Source organism: Grammomys surdaster, unplaced genomic scaffold (assembly GCF_004785775.1).
Source record: "Grammomys surdaster isolate TR1022 unplaced genomic scaffold, NIH_TR_1.0 126133, whole genome shotgun sequence".
NCBI lineage: Eukaryota > Metazoa > Chordata > Mammalia > Rodentia > Muridae > Grammomys > Grammomys surdaster.
The window spans coordinates 4,399,008-4,418,471 of record NW_021620941.1 but is presented as its reverse complement, the minus strand read 5'-3'; the positions used below and the strand labels follow the sequence as shown (position 1 = coordinate 4,418,471).

The 19,464-nt window shown below is 50.2% G+C and overlaps 1 protein-coding gene across 2 annotated transcripts; it reads left to right on the top strand.

Annotated features, from left to right (window-relative positions):
• The first annotated feature begins 927 nt into the window (after positions 1-927).
• On the top strand, positions 928-13,256 carry Cercam (cerebral endothelial cell adhesion molecule). Of its 2 annotated transcripts, XM_028757025.1 has the most exons (13): positions 928-1,147; positions 2,436-2,546; positions 2,685-2,802; positions 3,812-3,946; positions 4,062-4,266; positions 6,729-6,848; positions 7,143-7,219; positions 7,316-7,422; positions 8,969-9,101; positions 11,225-11,352; positions 11,528-11,731; positions 12,311-12,563; positions 12,806-13,256. In XM_028757025.1, exons 1-12 carry the CDS (start codon positions 960-962, stop codon positions 12,561-12,563), a joined length of 1,779 nt encoding a protein of 592 aa, XP_028612858.1. In that variant the 5' UTR covers positions 928-959; the 3' UTR covers positions 12,806-13,256. The 2 variants fall into 2 exon arrangements, with proteins under 2 accessions (XP_028612858.1, XP_028612857.1); XM_028757024.1 differs by having other exon boundaries at positions 12,311-13,256.
• The last annotated feature ends 6,208 nt before the right edge of the window (positions 13,257-19,464 follow it).

Here is a 19,464-nt window from a genome sequence, read left to right as displayed (position 1 = left end):
GAGTGGACTTTGCTTTCTTAATTATTATTATTTTATTTATTTATATTTCAATGTTGTCCCCCTTCCCAGTCCTCCCTCTACAAGCCCCACCCACATCCCATCCCCCCCCTTGCCTCTAAGAGGGTGCTCAACCACCCACCTACCCGCTCCCACCTCCACCCCTCTAGTATTCTCCTTCTCTGAGCCATCAAGCCTCCACAGGACCAAGTGCATCCTCCCTCCCAATAGTTCTTCTTTCTAAAGAAAAAACAAACACACATTATGTCAAACTAAATTGTCCTCAGAGTCAAACTGATAAGCAATGTGATGATGTTGGTTAGGTCTTATTTGGGAGATTAAATATACAATTTCTAATTTTATTGTATTAAAAAAAAACAATTGAAAGAAGGCCTTTGCTTTCTTTAAGGGCTGGAGCATGTGGAGGTGATACGAGGTTTCAGAAGAGGCCAGATCCTCTCCCCAAGCTGGTGCTTGCTCTTCAGCTCATCACGTCATCTGCAGGGTATGTGGAGTTACTGCCTGGGGCCACCAGAGGGCGCCTCAGACGGAGCAGGGGCAGGAACCGGGCTTCCCGCGAAGGCTGCAGCTTCCTGAGTCCAAGGCTGAGGGTCAGAGAGCCGGGAATTCCGGGTGTCAGTATCCCAGGAGTGAGATGAACGGCCAGGGTGCAAGCGGTCAACCGAGGCCCCCGGATTCTCCCTTCGTGCCAACGCCTTTTGAGGTTCACACGGAGAAGGCGGACCCCAGGACGCGTCCAGAACAGGTGTCAAACCCTGGACATTTAGGGCCTGGGTGGAGAAGAGGACAGACAGCGGAGCGTGCAGGCGCCCAAGAGGGGCTCAGGGGCCTCACTGCAGTAGCCACGCCCCTCTAAGACCCCGCCCCCATGCCCCGCCCGTCCTGCCCCCTCCCTGCGGAGGTGGGAGACCCGGGTTCCTCCACAGCCACCCAGTCCCGCCATGCGCTTTGCGCCGCTCCTACCTCTGCTGCTCCTGCTGTGGCCGCGGCTCTGGGCTGCCGGTGTCACGGAGTCGACTCTACCCACCGTAGTCCTTGTCATCCTGGCCCGAAATGCTGAACATTCTCTGCCCCACTACCTGGGTGCGCTGGAGCGCCTGGACTACCCCCGGGCCAGGCTGGCCCTCTGGTGAGAGATCCAGGGGTGGGTACATCTAGGCATCAAGCCCCAGGACCCAGGAAGGCTTTTTAGCCAGAGGCCTCATCGGTCCTGCCCAGACACTACCCAGACAAACTCCTCCCTCCCAGACCCCTCAGCAGGATTCCTAAGTCCCGCGGAGCAAGAGCAGACTTCTGAGGCCAGGGTTCAGCCCAGGGATACGCACCCCTCCTTTGGGCTCCCTTCTCGTCCCGGGCTTCCCAGGCTTCCCGGGCTTCCCCTGGATTTTAGTTAGGCCTGTCCTTTCTGACCCAGCCCTTGGGGCTGGCAGTACATCGCAGTGAAGACCTATGGTCTACCCGATGTAGACTGAACCTCTAGAGTCCCCTGGGGCCCAGCATAGAAAACGATCAGTCAGACTGGAGGTTTCTAGAGTGCAGGTGGGGGAAAACCCTCAGCTCCAGGCGGGATGCTGGGCAGGGGCGCCAGGCTGGGTGTCCCCCCTAGTGGTACTGCTAGCTTCTCTGGGTAGAGGGGCTGGCTGGTTCTGACAGGTCTCATAGGATGCTGGGATCAGAGGTTACAGCACCCTGTCTCAAAAAGACAGAACAGGGAGGAGCCCGAGCTGAGGCTGGAGATAGACTCCTCACAGGACACCAAAGTTGGGCTAGGGGTGGAGCTGTGGCCTGGAGAGGCTGCCCACAGTCACCACACTTGGGGAGTTAGTTAGTTCCCACCCCTGTAAGACTTGACACGTAGTTAGTCTTCCCTTCTGGGGAACTGGCTTAAAGGAACAGCATCGCCTAAAACCTGGGATCTTGGCTAAGCCTTCCACCTCCATTACTAGAGCCCCTTCCCCAGTAGAGGGAAAGCTGTGCTCCATGGTAACAGAACTTGGGTCACCAGCACTTCTCAGGGGCTGTCAGCATGGTGTGATCCTAGTTACAGCTCAGGGTAATTAGGTAAGGAGAGAAAGGCAATTACTGTTTTGTCTGATTCTGAGCTGGAAAAGGCCTGACTTATGGAGCTATGAAGAGGGACAAAAGTGAGGGGGGTGGCAGGTGCAATCTTTAAGGTCAAGGGAATGTCTTTCCAAGTGCACTCAGGCTGAGCATGTAGCTCAGTGGTCAGGGGCTTGCTTGGCGTGTACAAGTCTCTAGATTCAATTCCACAGTACAGTGCACAAAGTCAGAAGGGAGGATGCGAAGCACACAGAGATATGGACTGTGCCTGAGGTAGATATCCTGCAACACCTCCACTGTAGCACACAGCTCTCCCCCGTTGCTCTCAGGACAGTCATTCTGTTTTGTGCTCGCAGGTGTGCCACAGATCACAACATGGACAACACCACAGGGATGCTTCAGGAATGGCTGGCAGCTGTGGGCTCCGACTATGCGACTGTGCGCTGGAGGCCTGAGGAGGAGGCCAGGTGGCTGACTGAGGGCAAGGGTGCTGACGGAGAACAGCCATTCCCCAGGGCACAGCCCCAAAGCATGCCATGTCTATTCCCTGCAGAGAAGGAGAGGCCCCCTCTCTCAAGAGAGCATCTCACCTTTCCCCATTTCAGGTCCTACCCAGATGAACAGGGTCCCAAGCACTGGACCAAAGAAAGGCATCAGTTTTTGATGGAGCTGAGGCAGGAAGCGCTGGCCTTTGCCAGGGACTGGGGAGCTGACTACATCCTGGTAAGAATGCCTAGCTGAGGAGTAGGTGGGAGCCATTAGCACCTGCTCCCAATAAAGTCTGGTTATACCCAAACTATCTATAGGCTGGATCTTTTGGAGACTGAGTGAGACCCCTGTATTTAAGCTCAAACTAGATACTAAACCTGGCTCCTTATACAGGTCTTAGGTTATATGCTGTGCCTAGATTCCTGAGCCTTTGTATGCCTAGAGTATAAACTGAGTCTGGATCCCTGGATTAGAGCTCAGAATAGATTTTTTTCAATATTTTTGTTTTGTTTGCTCATTGGGTTTTCGAGACAGGGTTTCTCTGTGTAGCCCTGGCTGTCCTGGAACTCACTCTATAGACCAGGCTGGCCTCAGAAATCTACCTGCCTCTGCCGCCCAAGTGTTGGGATTAAAAGTGTGTGCCACCACCCCCGCCTGGTTTATTTTTGTTTTATGAAGGTGGGTGTGTGCCTGCGTGTTTGTCTGCATCATGTGCATGCAGCCCACAGAGGGCAGAAGGGACCTGGAAATGAGCTCCGCTTTGTAGTGAGTCACCTCAGGGTCAGTGGGTCTCCAGCTCAGGGCCTCGGGAAGAGCCGCCAGTCCTTTTAATCAGTTACCTCAAAGTAGATGTTTGGATCTGCTGGCTTGGGATCTGCTGGCTGAGCTAGACCTCAGATAGGATTCTTCCATCTGCTACTTGCTGTACTCTAAGCCTAAGCCAGCATCTCAGAATGGCTCCTTGTCAGAAATGATTAGCACCCCCAGTCTGTATCCTGTATGTATGTATGCACATGTGCACATGCCGGGATGTGTGTGCATGTCAGAGGACGGCTTTCCAGAGTCTCTTTTACCGTGTGGGTCCCAGAGACTGGATTCTGGTTGTCAGGCTTGGTAACAAGTACTTTATCTTTCTAGTCTCTCTCTGGCCCTGGTTAGATCTCTTTGAAGGAATTCCCACTCAGTGAACTCTTTGGTCTTGAATCTCAGAAAGGATTCCCTGTGACATTGTCCTTCTCCAAAGTTCGCAGATACAGACAACATTCTTACCAACAACCAGACACTGAGGCTTCTCATAGATCGGCAACTGCCAGTGGTGGCCCCAATGCTGGACTCCCAGACCTATTATTCCAACTTTTGGTGTGGTATCACTCCACAGGTGAGACTGGGTGAGGCCTCAGGAGCTTCAGGAGCCGAGGAGGATAGATCCTGAGGCTTCAAGGCCTTTGGGCCAAGATATGTTTGGCCACAGCCACAGACATTCTCTCCTTCAGGGCTACTATCGCCGCACAGCTGAATACTTCCCTACTAAGAACCGCCAGCGCCAGGGCTGCTTCCGGGTCCCTATGGTCCACTCTACCTTCCTGGTATCCTTGCAGACCAAGGAAACAGCCCAGCTTGCCTTCTACCCACCTCATCCCAACTATACGTGGCCTTTTGATGACATCATTGTCTTCGCCTATGCTTGCCAGGCTGCTGGTGAGGATTAGGCCTTCTTCAGCAGGCCTTGGAGACTCCTGGGCCTTTGCACCTGCTGGTCCCTCTGCTTAGTATGCCAATCTCCACTTCACATTTCATCTTGTCACCTCCTGTGGGTCCTTTGGATCATTGCCTTTCTTAAACCTACTGCCTAGTGGAGGAGGTGAGCTAGCGGCTGCCTCCATTTGGCATTTTCAGGTATTGCTTCACTAAGGAGATATTTATGGAGCACCCACTGTGTGATAATACCCACTGTGTGACAGGCACTGGGGTGATAGTGGTAATCCTGGAGTCCCTTCCTCTTGGAGCCTGCAGTCCAGTTAGTCAGAGGCCCTCACAAATCAGTCGTCATTGACAGGAAGGAGATCCTGATTATAGTGTTCTGGCGCTCAGGCCACGGTTGATTTAGTCAGAGAAGATCTCGTGAAGATCGTAAACTCTTGATCTAAAGTGTGGGCAGGCAATAATGAAGCAAACAGCAAGAAAAATATTTTCTTTTTTTAGATTTATTTTATTTTGTGTATGAGTGTTTTGCCTGCATGTATGTCTGTGTACCACAGGCATGCTTGGTGCCTCCAGGAAGCAGTGAATCTCCATGTTCCAGAAATTGAACCTGAGTCCTTTGCAAGGACAGCAAATGCTCTTAACCACCGAACCAACTCTCCGTTCCCCAAGAAAAAGTATTTAAAAGCAGAAAGGCCAGCATATGCGAAGACCCCATGATAGGAAGGGTAAGAAAGCAGGTGTGGTTGGGCTGGAGAGACGGCTCAGTGGTTAAGAGCACTGACTATTCTTCCAGAGGTCCTGAGTTCAATTCCCAACAACCACATGGTGGTTCAAAGCCATCTGTAATGGGATCTGATGCCTTCTTCTGGTGTGTCTGAAGACAGTGACATACATAAAATGAACAACGCTTTTTCTTTCTTTCTTTCTTTTTTAAAGAAAAGAAGGCAGGTAGTGAAGCACAGTGCAGGTGAGGCAGGACAGGAAGACAGGGCCCTCCCTGGGAACCTGATGGGCACAGACCTAGTCTTCAGCCTGCCAGTGCTGTGTTGCCCTCAGAAGGTCACATGGTCAGCCCAGCGCATGAGATCACACGGTGGAGTGGCTGTGACCTGCTCCATTGCTCTCCCTCCCTCTTAGGGTCTCTCTGAGAGCCTGGAGCTAAGTTGGTGTCCATTAAACCCCAACAGTCCTTCTGTTCATCCCCACAACCCGACTGGGGTCACAGGCATGCACACATCCAAGGGGGCTTTCTTTCTATTTTGTTGTTGTTGTTTTGCATGTGTGTTAGATTCAATCTCCACAGTGCTGAGCTATCTTCTCAGCCCTGATGTTGATTTTTTATTTAATTTCTATCTTTGTGCTGGGCAGTGGTGGTGTACGCCTTTAATCCCAGCACTTGGGAGGCAGAGGCAGGTGGATCTCTGAGTTCAAGGCCAGCCTGGTCTACAGAGTGAGTTCCAGGACAGCTAGGGCTGCAAAACAAACAAACAAACAAACAAACAAACAAAACTCCATCTCAAACCCCCTGTCCTACAAATTTGTGTGTGTGTGTGTGTGTGTGTGTGTGTGTAGTGTTGGGAATGGAACCCAGAATGTACCACTAGGCTACATCCCAGTGCTATTGTTTTTATTTTTTGGTGTATGTCATTCTACCACTGAGCCACACCCCTGACTTGCCAGTATTCTTTTCAGACAGGGACTCACTATGTAGCCCTGGCTAGCCTGGAACTCACTATGTAGAGCAGGCTGGTGTTGAACTCAGAGATCCACCTGCCTCTGCCTCTCCAGTGCTGGGATTAAAGGTGTGTGCCACCACGCCTAGCATTATTATTTATTTTCATTTTGTGCACGAACATTTGTTGGCTGATATGTATGTATGTGTGCCACATGGGTGCAGTGCCTGAGAAGGCCAGAAGAGGGTGCTGGATCCCCTGGAACCAGACTTACAGGTGGTTGTGAATTGAACTCAGGTCTTCTGCAAGAGTAGCAAGTGCTTTTAGTTGCTGAGGTATCTCTCCTTCACCCCATAATTATTTTTAAGAAGAAAATTACTTAGAAAGGATGTGTTTGGCTGAGAGTGGGATAAATCCAACCCCTAGAGCACTGGACATAGTGGCACATGCCCTTAATCACAGCACTCCTGATCTCCATGAGTTCAAGGCCAGCCTGGTCTACATGAGGAGTTCCAGGCCATCCAGTGCTACAAAGTGAGACCCTGTCTCAATCCTGCTTCTGTAGGGAAAAATCCCAAAAACCCTAAGGAAGAGCTAAGGATGACAGTGAGGCAATGATATGGGACACTCTGCCAGAGCAGACTGTGGCTGTGGGATCTGGACCTGGGCCGAAGCTTGGCTAGGGCTGTGAAGACTCTGAAGAGGGGAGAACTTACTGAGGGTCAGGGAGGGAAGGGCCCTGATTGTTTGCCTGGCTCCAGTGCTAACACAGCCTCTCTGCAGGGGTCTCAGTGCATGTGTGCAATGAACATCGTTACGGATACATGAATGTGGCAGTGAAGCCCCACCAGGGGCTGGAGGAAGAGAAGACTAACTTTATCCACCTGATTTTGGAAGCACTAGGTGAGGGCTGGGGTCTCCTGCCTTCCCACAATGCTCCTTTACTAAGCATAGATTTAGGCACATTTGGGTGCCAGCCTTGGTATGAACTAATGTCATGACAATGAGCAAGCCCTTTTCCCTGTGGCACCTCAATGTTCTGATTTGTACAGTGGGGCAGGAGCTCAGGAAGCCTGTCCTTCTAGGTGTTCTTCTGGAGCCGTGGGAGCAAAGCTGGGGCTGGATTCCAGGGGGTCTGTGACCAGGAGTCAGTAGGGACTCATGCCTGGGTGTTGGGGGTGTTGTTTCTTTTTGCAGTGGATGGACCCCCCATGCTGGCCTCAGCTCATGTATCTCGGCCTCCAAAGAAGCCCAGCAAAATGGGGTTTGATGAAGTAAGTTTCCAACCAACATAACTGGGGTGGGGGGGATAAGCAACCCTTCCTTGGACTCATGTCTGCCCTCCTTGGGCTCATGTCTACTCCCTCCAGGTCTTTGTCATCAGCCTGGCCCGCAGACCCCTTCGCCGGGCTCGAATGCTGAGCTCTCTCTGGGAGATGGAGATCTCTGCCCAGGTGGTGGACGCTGTGGATGGCAGGTGAGACTCCCAGGGACGCGACTTGGAGATCATGGCATCCATCTTGAGATCCTAGGAGTGGACAAGCAGACCAGTTGAGTGAACTTCCTAAACACCCGGGAGGTAGCCGAATAGGGCCTGAATCCTGCTGTCTCAGGAATGCCAGAGCAGGCCAACAGGACAAAATGTCCTCCTTTAGCTTATCTGAGGGAGAAGGGTGCCGTGCAGAAGTCCCCAGAACCTGGGTTGAGGGCTATCACATGGCAGCAGTATAAACGCTGGGGAACTGTCCCATCTCTCAGCCTCACTTCTACTTGATACATAAGCAAGCTTGCTTCTTGTGGTCCCTGAGAGTCCAGCAAGAAGTTAGCCAAGTCCATCACCTGGCTAAGGGGTAGGCAGCCTCAGGGGTGTTCTCCATGCTAGAGTTAGGTCCCTGAGGGGCTAGAGTGTGGAGCATGGGTGAAGTCTGGCTGTGTTCCACATGGATTCAATGGTCAATCTACAACTGCTGCCAGGCTCACATGTCCCCAATGCCAGCAGCTGTTTGCTCCAAACCCTAGGTCCTTTTTGTTCACATACATATACTCGACTTTATAAAATATATTTTGTTCAATAGGTAGGTAGGTAGATAGGTAGGTAGGTAGATAGATACACACACACAAATACACACACACACACACACACACGCACACATATATAATTTCCTCATTATTCTTTTGGGGTTTATTTAGAAAAATTTCAGGTTTATTTATTTGTGTGTGTGTGTGTGTGTGTGTGTGTATGTGTTTTGCATACATGAGGGCGCACACATGTAGAGATCAGAGGGCATGTTTTAGGAGTCATTCTCTCCTTTCACTGTGGGATCTGCAGATTGAATTCACATCCTCAGGATTTCTAGTCAAACACTGTATCCTACTGAGCCACTGGTATCCTGGACCTTGGCTTGTTTTTCTTTTTTGAGACAGGTTCTCATATAGCTAAATTTGGCCTTGAATTGACTGTGTGAAAGAGAATGACCTTGAATTCCTGATCTTTCTGCTTCTACCTCCCAACAGCTGGGATTACACAGGTGCACCAGGGATTGCTTTGTTCTGTCTGTCTGTCTGTCTCCCTCCTTTCTTCCCTCCTTCCCTCTCAATCCAGGGTCTCACATAGCTCTGGCTGGCCTGGAACTCACTATGTAGACTGGGCTTAGCCTCAAACTCAAAGGTCTGCCTGCCTTTGCCTCCCAAGAGCTTGGCTTATAGGCCTGCACCATTATACCTGGCTGCCCTATGGAGTATCTGCCCTTTACTGGGCCTTGATGAAGAAAGGGTTGTCTACAACCCTTTGTGGGTTCTTCCTACATTGCCTCTGCGTCAAGCACAGTCCATAAGTTCATCCTCCTGAGGCTTTCTTAAAGAGGCTAGAGTTCTCTAAGCCCAGGCCACATGAAGGAGTTATACAATTAAATCTTCCTTTAAACCAGGCTCCTATGTGATTCTCTGCAGCGTGTACAGGTGAGGCCCCTCTGGCTAGAGGCTCGTGTTGGCACGTGTCACCCATCTATGCTTGTGTCTCATAGGACACTCAACAGCAGTATCCTCAAACACCTTGGTGTGGACCTGCTCCCTGGCTACCAAGATCCCTACTCGGGCCGCACACTGACCAAGGGTGAGGTGGGCTGCTTCCTCAGTCACTACTCCATCTGGGAAGAGGTGAGGATACCAGCCCTCTGGACCACACCCTTCAGGGATGATGGAGAAGTTGGTTGTCTTAGTTGATTGCCTGGCATGCAAGTGATTTTATGAATGAGGGATGAGTTTGTCTGACAAGAAGGTCCTTTGAACCCTCGTGTTCAACACTTCCCTGGCGTCACTGAGTGATGGTGATGTTGTTTATCCCACTGTCCCTGTTCCCTAGGGGGGATTCGTCCCTGGTAACACAGGGGAAAAGGAAACTGTGTCTGTCTTATCCCTTAAGAGAGCGCTCCCGTGGGTGGGGAGGTGACCCAGTGGTGACATGCTGGCTGGGGAAGCGTGAAGACCCGAATACAGAGTTCAGTGCCCACAAAAAGCTGCATAAGTGTGTCACGTCTGTGACCCCACACAGATCCTGTGGGTTTGCCTGGCAAGCCAGTCTAGATGAAATGAAAGATCCCAGTTCGATGAGTGACCCTGCCTCAAAAATAAGGTGTGACACCCCTCTGATGCTCACATATGGCCTGCCTTACTTCTTCCTGAAAACCACATTCTCTTAACCCTCATGCTTAAATTCTTTCTTTCTTTCTTTCTTTTTTTTTTTTTTTGGTTTGTTTTTTTGAGACAGGGTTTCTCTGTGTAGCCCTGGCTGTCCTGGAACTCACTCTGTAGACCAGGCTAGCCTCGAACTCTCGAACTCAGAAATCTGACTGCCTCCCAAGTGCTAGGATTAAAGGTGTGCACTTCCACCGCCCGGCTGCTTAAATTATTTCTTAGAAGAGTGATTTATTTTTATTTTATGTGTATGGGTGTTTAGCCTGTATGTCTGTCTGTACACCACATGTGTACTGTGCCCTTGGAGGGTGTCAGATCCCCTGGACCTGGAGTTACAGATGGTTGTGAGCTGCTGTGTGGGTCCTGGGAATCAAACCTGCATCCTCTGTGAGAGCGTTAAATGCTCTTAACAGCCAAGCTAGCCCTCCAGGTCCTTAAATTTTTTAAATATATTTAATAACCCCCAACTCTGCTTCATTGAGGGAGAAAAAAGAATGAGACAGGGATGGTGGCTCACGACTTTAATCCCAGCACTAGGGAGGCAGAGGCAGGCAGGTCTCTGTGAGTTCAAGGCCAGTCTGGTCTACAGATCGAGCTCAGGACAGCCAGGGCTACGCAGAAACACCCTGTCCAAAAATTAAAACAAAGCAAACAAGGTGATGAGAAGTAGAGAAAGAGATCCTGACATTGAGCCCTGGCCTCCAGATATAAGTGTTTGTACACAGGTAAAAGGAGGGGGCATCATGGGGTTCTAGAGGGTGACACAGATCACAAGAGGGACCCAAGACTGCACTTTGTGGGGGAGGTGGAGGTGGTTGTTTGCCCCTGCTTGGGGTCAGATAGACAGTGAACCTTCCAGGCAGAAGAAAACAGGCAAATTCCTGCATGTGGGAAGGTATGTCAGGAGCAGAAAGCTGAAGGCCCTGGGGCACTCAGCCTCAGGCCCTGGCTGGGGCACTGCTGGAGAACTGGAGGGCACTGGGCGCCCGAGGGTGCTCCCTTTAGGAGATAGAGTGCATGTACCTAGCTCTTTCTTTTTTTCACCTCCAAGGAGTGTGCGCGCATGTGCAATCTTTTTGTTAGTTACCATCTGTGAACAGACTGAGCAGATGACTCAGTCACAAGCTGGCCCTTCACCAGATGATTTCACATATTTTCCACATTTTCTTCCATAGCTACAAAGAGTAATTTTAGGAGTAATTTTGTGGAGTCTCTCACACCCCCTACCCAACCTAGCTTCAGATGACAAAGCAAGAACCTGTGCTTCTCTCTCTAAGGCTGAGCAGTTACACTGGCTAGCCCTGAGAGAGCTTTAGTATTCAGTGACTGTAGCAAAAGTCATGACTGCCACCAGGATTCTTTTAGCTAGAATGTGACGCACCAGCTCAAGGGCCTTGAATGCCAGAACAAGATGAATTTCAGTTCCTAGGCAGTGGCGGCCCAGCATGCTCTGGGGAGCTACATGGTATGATCAGCATTTGGTATGTGGCACATAGCCAAAAAGAGTCTGCTGGCCTGGCTTTAGGTAGGTAGGAACAGGACAGCCCAAATCTGCAAAGTCCTCTCCCCTGTCATGTGTGCTGCAGGTGGTTGCCAGGGGCCTGGCCCGAGTCATGGTGTTTGAGGATGACGTGCGCTTTGAGGACAACTTCCGGAGGCGGCTGGAACGGCTGATGGAGGATGTGCTGACTCAGAAGCTGTCATGGGACTTGATGTAGGCAGGCTGCCTCTCAGGGCAAGGGAGATGGGATATGCCTCCTGGGTCTACTTTTTTTATCCTGGGGTCCTAGCTAGCCCTTTCTGCAGAGCCTGACCTTGTCCTATCTGGGAAAGGGCCAGGAGACTCCAGCCTTTGTGGGAACTCCTGACACTTTTGCTGTCATTTGCAGCTACCTTGGGCGGAAGCAGGTGAACCCTGAGGAGGAAGTGGCTGTGGAGGGGCTGCCTGGTCTCGTGGTGGCTGGGTACTCCTATTGGACACTCGCATACACCTTGAGCCTGGCAGGTGCTCGAAAACTGTTAGCCTCCCAGCCTCTGCACCGCATGCTACCTGTGGATGAGTTCCTGCCTGTCATGTTTGATCGCCACCCAAAGTGAGACCTGGGTTGGGTAGGGCAGGGTCACCCTAGCCAGGAGCCCAATGCAAAACCCCTTACTGGGCAGCTATGGAGTGGTAGACGCTCAACATTCACCCACATGGTCTAGGTCACCCAAGAGTTGCTCAGGTGCCAGACTCAGCTAGATGTGAACACTGTGCTGTCCATGCCCATGTGGGTTTTTAGATTTACTTTTAATTTTTAATTACATGTATCTGTGTGTGTGTGTGTGTGTGTTTGCATGTGAATGCAGGTATCCAAAGAGGCCAGAAGAGGGCATCAGATCCCATTAGAGAGCCACTTTATGTGGGTGCAGGAACCCTGCAAGACCATTGACTGTTCCTAAAGGCAAAGCTATCTCTTCAGCCCCTGTCCATGTGGTTTTCAACCCCATGACTTCCCTGTACTGAGCCTGTGTGTCCTCATCAAAGGATATTAAGAATGCCACTTCTCAAAGTAACTATGACTACTAGTGGGCAGGTCAGAGATACTGCAGACAGTCAAGGCTCCAGTTCTGGGTTGGAGCCAGGGAGAGGCCGTGTGAGTCCACTTATGATTTCTTCTCTCACTTCACAGTGACCAGTACAAAGCATATTTCTGGCCTCGGGACCTCCAAGCCTTCTCAGCCAGGCCTCTGCTTGCCTCCCCCACACACTATGCGGGAGATGCTGAGTGGCTTAGTGACACGGAGACATCCTCCCCCTGGGATGATGACAGTGGCCGCCTCATTAGCTGGACTGGCTCTCAAAAGACCCTTCGTGGGCCCCACCTGCACCTGGCTGGCAGCAGTGGACATAGTCTCTATCCTCACCCCAGGGATGAACTGTAGGTGAGGCTGGACCTAGAAGAGGGCTAGTCCACAGTCCAGGTTAACCTTCTCAGTGCTCTTTCTCTCCTCCCTCCTCCTGCTTCTCTCCTGATCCCCAACCCACCTCTTCTCTCTTTCTCTTTTTCTCCAATTTCTCTAGTTTGCCTTTGTGTCTGTCTCTCTACCTGTCTGTCTCTCTCCATAGCTGTTGACATCTTTACGTGTGACTTTCCTTTTCTCTCTCTTGCCCCATTGGCCCCTAGCCCATGAGGTCCATGCTTCAGAGGAGCAATGAGAACAGAGAGGAGGAGGAGACAGAGCCAGCAGAAACCGGACTTCTATTTTGGGCTCAGCCAGTCAGTCTTCTATCCTCTGGACCCATTCCAGGGTGGGAGAAACACTCAAGGGCAGAGTCCATTCCTGGGTGAAGAGACTAAGACCCCAAGACTCTTGACTCTGAGTGCAAATTTAGAGCCCAGTGGGCTCAGAGATGGGGAGGCCTCAGCCTTTGGCCAGAGCCCAGAATCCTGCCTTCTGAGGACCCAGCTACTTTGCCTCCATCTACCTCCTGCTCTTTCCCTGACTCACATCTTGGGCTCATTAACACCTTCTTTCCCGGCTGGTGGAAAGTGCAGGAAGATGGGAGGCATACCTGGTACTTAACACACAGTAGGCCTTCAATAAAAGCCATCTGCATTAGCACTTTATACTTCACTAACAGCTGAGTCTCTTTGTGTCTCTCCAGGCCAGGGCAGGACACCCTCTGAGCTAGGATGGAGGGAGGGCAGAAGAGGAGGGGTCAGGCTAGCAGGCAGTTGCTTCCTGGCTGAGGAAAGCCATGTGCCTTTTGGTGGATGGAGGGTATAGCTCCTGAGAAGAATGGGTGCTTCTGTCCTTTGGTCACCATCTAGCCTGGGGTCACTCTCTCATTCCTGCCATTTGCATTTCTGCTCTGGGTCTGCAATCCTAGTTCTGTAAGAAGTCAAGAACTGTGGCTCTGGAGAGCCAGGGCTCTGCTCTGGCCCTAAAAAATAGCACCACCAGAAGGCACCAAGTGGTAGAGCATTAACCTTGTGGGTCAGAATGTTCTTTGCTACTTCTGGACCCACAACAGAGAAGAGAGTTTGGGGAATTTAGACTCAATCCTGTAAGCATAAATATTTTGTAATTTACTTTTAATAAGGGTTCAGCCTTCCCTCTAGCCTACAACCCAGCAGAGGCAGTGGAAAAGTTATTAGGATATGGGGGAAGTGGACCTGTTCAGCAGTAGTTCTTTGGGGGTGAGCTTGATCTTTGGGTGTAGTTCAGTCCTGTAGCAAACACCAAATAAGACTCAGCAGCTGCAGACCAGGCCTCTAGGCAAGCAGACACCAGGCATGAACCAGCAGCTACAGTCCAATCTTTTCAGCAAGCAGATACCACACATGATCCAGAAGCTATAGTTCAATCCTGAAGAAACTGCCAGGTTCACCAATGGGCCTGAGGCAAGGCTGCAGAAGTGGCAAGCAGCCTTAGGAACCTTGTGCAGTTCTTGGTGAGTTTCTCTCAATGGCAGTGTTATCACAAATTGAACTCAACAATGAATGCTATGTAAGTCAAACCAATACATGCATGTTGTTAGCGAAGAATAGCGAGGCAGAGCAAATCAAGTCAATGCTCAGTGCTCGTCTCCCGCTGTCTATAGGATGATGTTTATACGCCTTTATCAAGCGTCCTTTCACATGTCTGCTCCAGTAAGACATCCTTTCACCTGTGTGGCCCGCCAAAACATCATTTGACATGACTAACTTTCCAAAGAAACTAAAAGTTTCCACTTCACAATCTGGATGCTGTGGGTGCACCATTTGAGGTAGCAGAGATGTTAGAGGCTACTCCACATGCTTCACCGTTCTACTTGGGAAATGGGAGACTTCCCTCCACTAGTCACACAGGACCACATCCTGGGCCTAGCAGTAGTCAAGTGCTTGTACTTTGATGGCTGGAAGAGCGAGTGGGAGAGGATTCCCTGTCTGGATTGTGGCTGCCTTAGCCTCTGCCAGTGCAGAGAGGCTCCCTTCCTCAGAGGAGCTCCTTTCCCACCCATCTACCAGAGCAACCTTTGAACATGGTTATGTGAGCACCCAGTCCTGGCAGAGTCTCCCTGGTACCTCCTGAGGTTCAGCCGCCAGTGGGCTCCATTCCAAGAGAGAGAGGTTCAGAACCTGCCATGGTTCTGAGGACTCTGGGCCAGAGGTGAGGCTGTGATATTTTGTTCTTCTGAGGGTGAAACTCTTTCCCTCTGGATGGCTATTGATATAGAACAAGTAACATTTTCATTCATCCTGTAAAATTGGATTAACCTCCCAGGGGCTGAGCAGGGGTGGGGATGGGTACTAAGGACTCAGCAGTAAATGAAACTGATAAAAAATGGGGTGTCAAGTGGACATGGGTGTAGAATCCCTGCCCAGCACACACAAGTTGTCTTCCATTACCAGTACCAAAGACAACAGACACCACAAAACAATGAATGTGATGGTGGGGGGCTGGAGAGATGGCTCAGCAACCAAGAGCACTGTCTGTTCCTCTAGAGGACCTGGGTTCAATTACCAGCACCACATGATGGCTAACACTCATCTGTAACTCCAGTTCAGGGGATCCAACTCATTCCTCTAACCTTCTTGTACCTGCACTAATATGTGTGCATCCTCGTGCCCATGTGTGCACGTGCACAGGCACACTTTAAAAAATAATAAACCTTACAAACAAAGTAAGAAGTCAGCTGTGGTGATGCGTTGGGCAGCAGATGCACTGGCATCTCAAGTTTGAGGGCAGCCTAGTTCACATATCCAGACCTGTTTAAATTTACTTTTTGTTTTGTTTTTTCAAGACAGGATTTCTCTGTGTAACCATGACTATTTTGGAACTCACTCTGTAGACCAGGCTGGCCTTGAACTCAGAGCTCTATCTGCCTCTTCCTCCCAAGTGCTGGGATTAAAGGCATTTGTCACCACGGTCAAATGATTTGTACTTTAATAAGTTCCCTAGCTCTGCTGCTGCTGTTAGTAAATGGACCATACTCTGGCTATAGTACAGCCACCGAGCTCAGCATCCATCCAAGGTTCACAAGCAGTGAGGGGTAGCTCAGAACATCCAACAAGGGCAAATCTTCAGGGCCTGGGAGAATTTTCTTTTCCAGCTCCTCCACGAAGATGTGACCAGGAAGAAACGGCCAGACCCACTCTGTAGCACTGATTGCTTCTCCCCAGGGCAAGGCTGTGGTGGCCCTGGAACAGGTGTTCTTGGATCAGGCCCTTGGGTAAATGGAGAGCCCTTAGCCAAAGGGACTATAAGACATCCCTTAGGTCAGAGTCGTGTAGTTGGGGCTAGCACTAGAGTCCACAAAGACTCCTTGAAATTCAGGAGAAAGAAACTACATCATACATGTCTGATGGATCACTTTCCTGTTGGCCCTTGGCTATGAGTTTTATTTTATTTTTAGTCTTTTCTTTCTTTCTTTCTTCCCCCCTTCTTTTTATTTTTTTATTTTTTCGAGACAGGGCTTCTCTGTGTAGCCCTGGCTGTCCTGGAACTCACTCTGTAGACCAGGCTGGCCTCGAACTCAGAAATCTGCCTGCCTCTGCCTCTCAAGTGCTGGGATTAAAGGCGTGCACTTCTACACCTAGCATTTTAACAATTTTTTAATAACTGATTTTGTCCGTATGAGTACGTACACACTAGTGTAGATATTTCCAGAGGCCAAAAGAGGGGTCAGGTCCCCTGAACTGCAAGCTTCCTGTCTAAAGTGGGGCTGCACTTGAGTCCTCTGCAAAAGGAAACATACAGGTTTTAACTACTGAGCTGTCTCTCCAGCCACTCCATGTGCCTTCTCGTCTTTCCCATTCTTGTGCAACCAGAGTGGAATATCTTTTTTCCTCTCCTTTCCTTCTTTTCTTCCTTCCTTCCTTCCTTCCTTCTTTTTCTTTCTTCCTTTCTTCTCTCTCACTCATTCTCTCTCTCTTCCCTTCTTTCTTTGAGATAGAGTTTCATTATATAGCTCTGGGCTGGCCTGGAACTCACGGAGACTTGCCTTTCTCTTTTGCGTGCTGGACCACTTTGTGTCCCATCATGCCTGTTTTGTTGTTTATTGCCAGATCGAAGATTCTAAGCTGTTATACTCTTACTCAAACCTTTCCATAGCTCTTCAGGAACTGAGGGTCTAAGAACTAATACCAACGTCTGGCCTGTTTGGCACTTTATGGCCAAGTTCTGCTGACCTGGGCAGAACTGCTCACCACCACGACCATAACACTTCAGAGGACTGAACACTCCACGGTGTTGCCCTATAGAATGTTTTGTATGTGCTCAGGCCTGGATGTGACTACTCCATACCTGTTGCTCTCTGCTTAGAATCCCCGCCTCCCCGTCAGTGACACAGCTCTCAGGGCCTCAGCATCTCCAATACCATCACCTCTGGGAACGATCTCCTGCCTGCCCTAAGAAGATAGGTCCTGTTCCTCCCTCCTCCCTCCTCCCTGCCCTCCTCCCATCTCCTCTTATCCCTGCCCTCTATTACAGTAACTGAAAGACTGTTGCAGCTCTTTGAAAGCTACCACCTAGCATCTCAGAGAGGTTTGCACTCAGAGAACACCCTGCCATTCAAAATACTAGCATGTGTTTCAACTGTATTCTTAGCTGTAAGTACAGTTGTATGATTGTTTCATCTGCGTGTGTGCATGCCCACTAGCTTCATGATTAGTTCCCTGTAGGGATCAGAAGGGGGCATCAGATCACCCAGAACTGGAGTTACAGATAGTTGTGAGCTGGGTACAGAAGCTAGGTGCTTTGTTGGAGCAGCCAGTGCTCTTAACCGCTGAGCCAGCCCTGCCAAGTACGTACAAAAATAAACCGCTGTGGCTTCCTTCCTCGTCTCACTTCACTATGATTGTCTTTGAGTCTCTGTCATCAGCGTCTCCCAAACCCTCCAATTCCCAGCAGCCCGAGGATGTTTCTTCTTTACAGTTTATGTATTGGGAAAGACTTTTTTTTTTTTTTTTTTTGGCTCTTTGGGACAGGATTTCTCTGTGTAACCTTGGCTGTCCTACAACTAGCTTGGTAGAACAGATTGGCCTCAAACTCAGAGAGAGCTGCCTGCCTCTAACTCCCAAGTGCTGGGATCAAAGGCGTCCATCACCAACACCATCACTGGCCAGACTTCCTCTGAAACCACCCATTCTCAGACCCTTTATTACAAAAGTCAGAAATAGCTGACTCTCAGGGAGGAGTGTTTAGATTGTTATATTGTTATAGTAAGGAATAGACAACATAAAGACTTTGTCTGGTTTCATTAGGATGATAGGTCATGCACTCCTTTGAGACCGAATGGCAGGTGCTAATGAACCTGGAATGTAGCATAGACTTAGTTCAGTGAATGAGGGCACGCTAAGAAATGAGCAACAATTCCATTTGGAGGTAGCAAAAGGACAATTCGTTAATTTTAATTAGTTGTAAAAAGGTCTTGCTATATAAACAAAGCTGGCCTCAAACTTCTGGCCAAATTAACTTACCTTGGCCTCCTGATTTCTGAGATTATAGGTGTGTACCATCATGCTTACAAAGGAGACATTTTACATGTGTGATCTGAACCTTGAAGCAGGAGGTTTATCTTAGGCAGCAAGAAGCACACATACATCTGAAGAGGGAACTGGAGGGCAGCTAAGGATGGGAAAGCATGTAGATGTTAATTTTGTAGATTTTTCTCTATGAAATGGGGAACTTGCTGTATGGAATGCAGAAGAGACAAAAGTTTGGAAAAACCTCTGTTGGTAATTGTCTAGAGAGAACAGTTGCTGGACAGCGTGGAGACAATTATTTGTGGAGATTATAACATGTATGTGGTACTGAAAATTGAATCTAGGGTTTTGTTCAGGTCAGGCAAGGGCTCTAACTCGGAGTCCCTATCCACAGCTGTATGCTCTTGTGGAACCTCAGGATGGTAGGGATAGTTAGGACTGGGGGATCCAGACTGGCCTTCAACTCATGGCATTCTTCCAGCTTCATTGTTGAGATTACTGGCATGGGAAAAAACAAAACAAAACAAAACAAAAAACAGGCTCGGCTTGATGGTGCACTCCTATAATCCCAGCGCTCAGGAAGCAGAGATAGGCAGATTTCTGCTCAAGCGCAGCAAGTTCCAGGCCAGCCAGGGGTTGCACGCACAAAATGAACCGTCAAGGGTTGACGAACAAATATGACATGGTAAAACTGCCCTGCCGGCTTTGAAGGTGGGAAGGTAGTTAAGGTTCATGCTCCAGGGAGGAGCTGGTGGGAGCACGACTACTGTGTTGGAGTTAAGGTATCAAGGAAATGAGGTCTACCCGGCCTTGAGGTTAAAGTCTCCCAGAATCCAGGGCGGGAACGTGAGCCTCGTGACAGTCCCCCACGATTGGCTAACAGGGAAGCATAGTTGAGAAGATGGCGGCTCAGCAGAGAGAACCTCAGCAGAGTAGGTCCGTATAGAAGCGGTGTACGGTGTGGGAGGGCGGCGGGGGCGTGGGGAGTGCGGCTTCTTCCTTCTGTTTGGGCCGTGTGGGAGAGGGGCACAGTTTGGGTAGTGTGCACAAGTTGTCTGCACTGAGCGGACAGGCACAGGGATGGCTTTCCAGAAGCCCCAGCCTGTTGCTTGTTCAGACTCCCTCTGCGTCCAGCTTCCTACTGTGTTTCGAGGGGAGCGCGTTAGGGCTCAGGAGTCAGGAGGACCAGGGCAAAATGGCGGAGGGGACGCGGTGGCCTGAACGGTGGGGCAAGACCAGGCTGGCCTGCGCGGGAGGCGTCGTGTGTATCCCTGACGACGGGGCGGTGGACCGGCCTCGTGGCCCGGAAGTGGGCGGAGCGTTCCCCGTGGGGCGGGGCATCTCTGTGACGCTGGGGGCTGGGCCTAAATGGC

What these genes read in the sequence shown, in the direction of transcription:
- Cercam (XM_028757025.1), top strand. Translation starts at nt 960, where the DNA reads ATGCGCTTTGCGCCGCTCCTACCTCTGCTGCTCCTGCTGTGGCCGCGG. An exon ending in GGGGAGCTGACTACATCCTG is followed by an intron (nt 2,803 to 3,811) that starts GTAAGAATGCCT and finishes CCTTCTCCAAAG; the next exon opens with TTCGCAGATACAGACAACAT. An exon ending in CCTGATTTTGGAAGCACTAG is followed by an intron (nt 6,849 to 7,142) that starts GTGAGGGCTGGG and finishes TTCTTTTTGCAG; the next exon opens with TGGATGGACCCCCCATGCTG.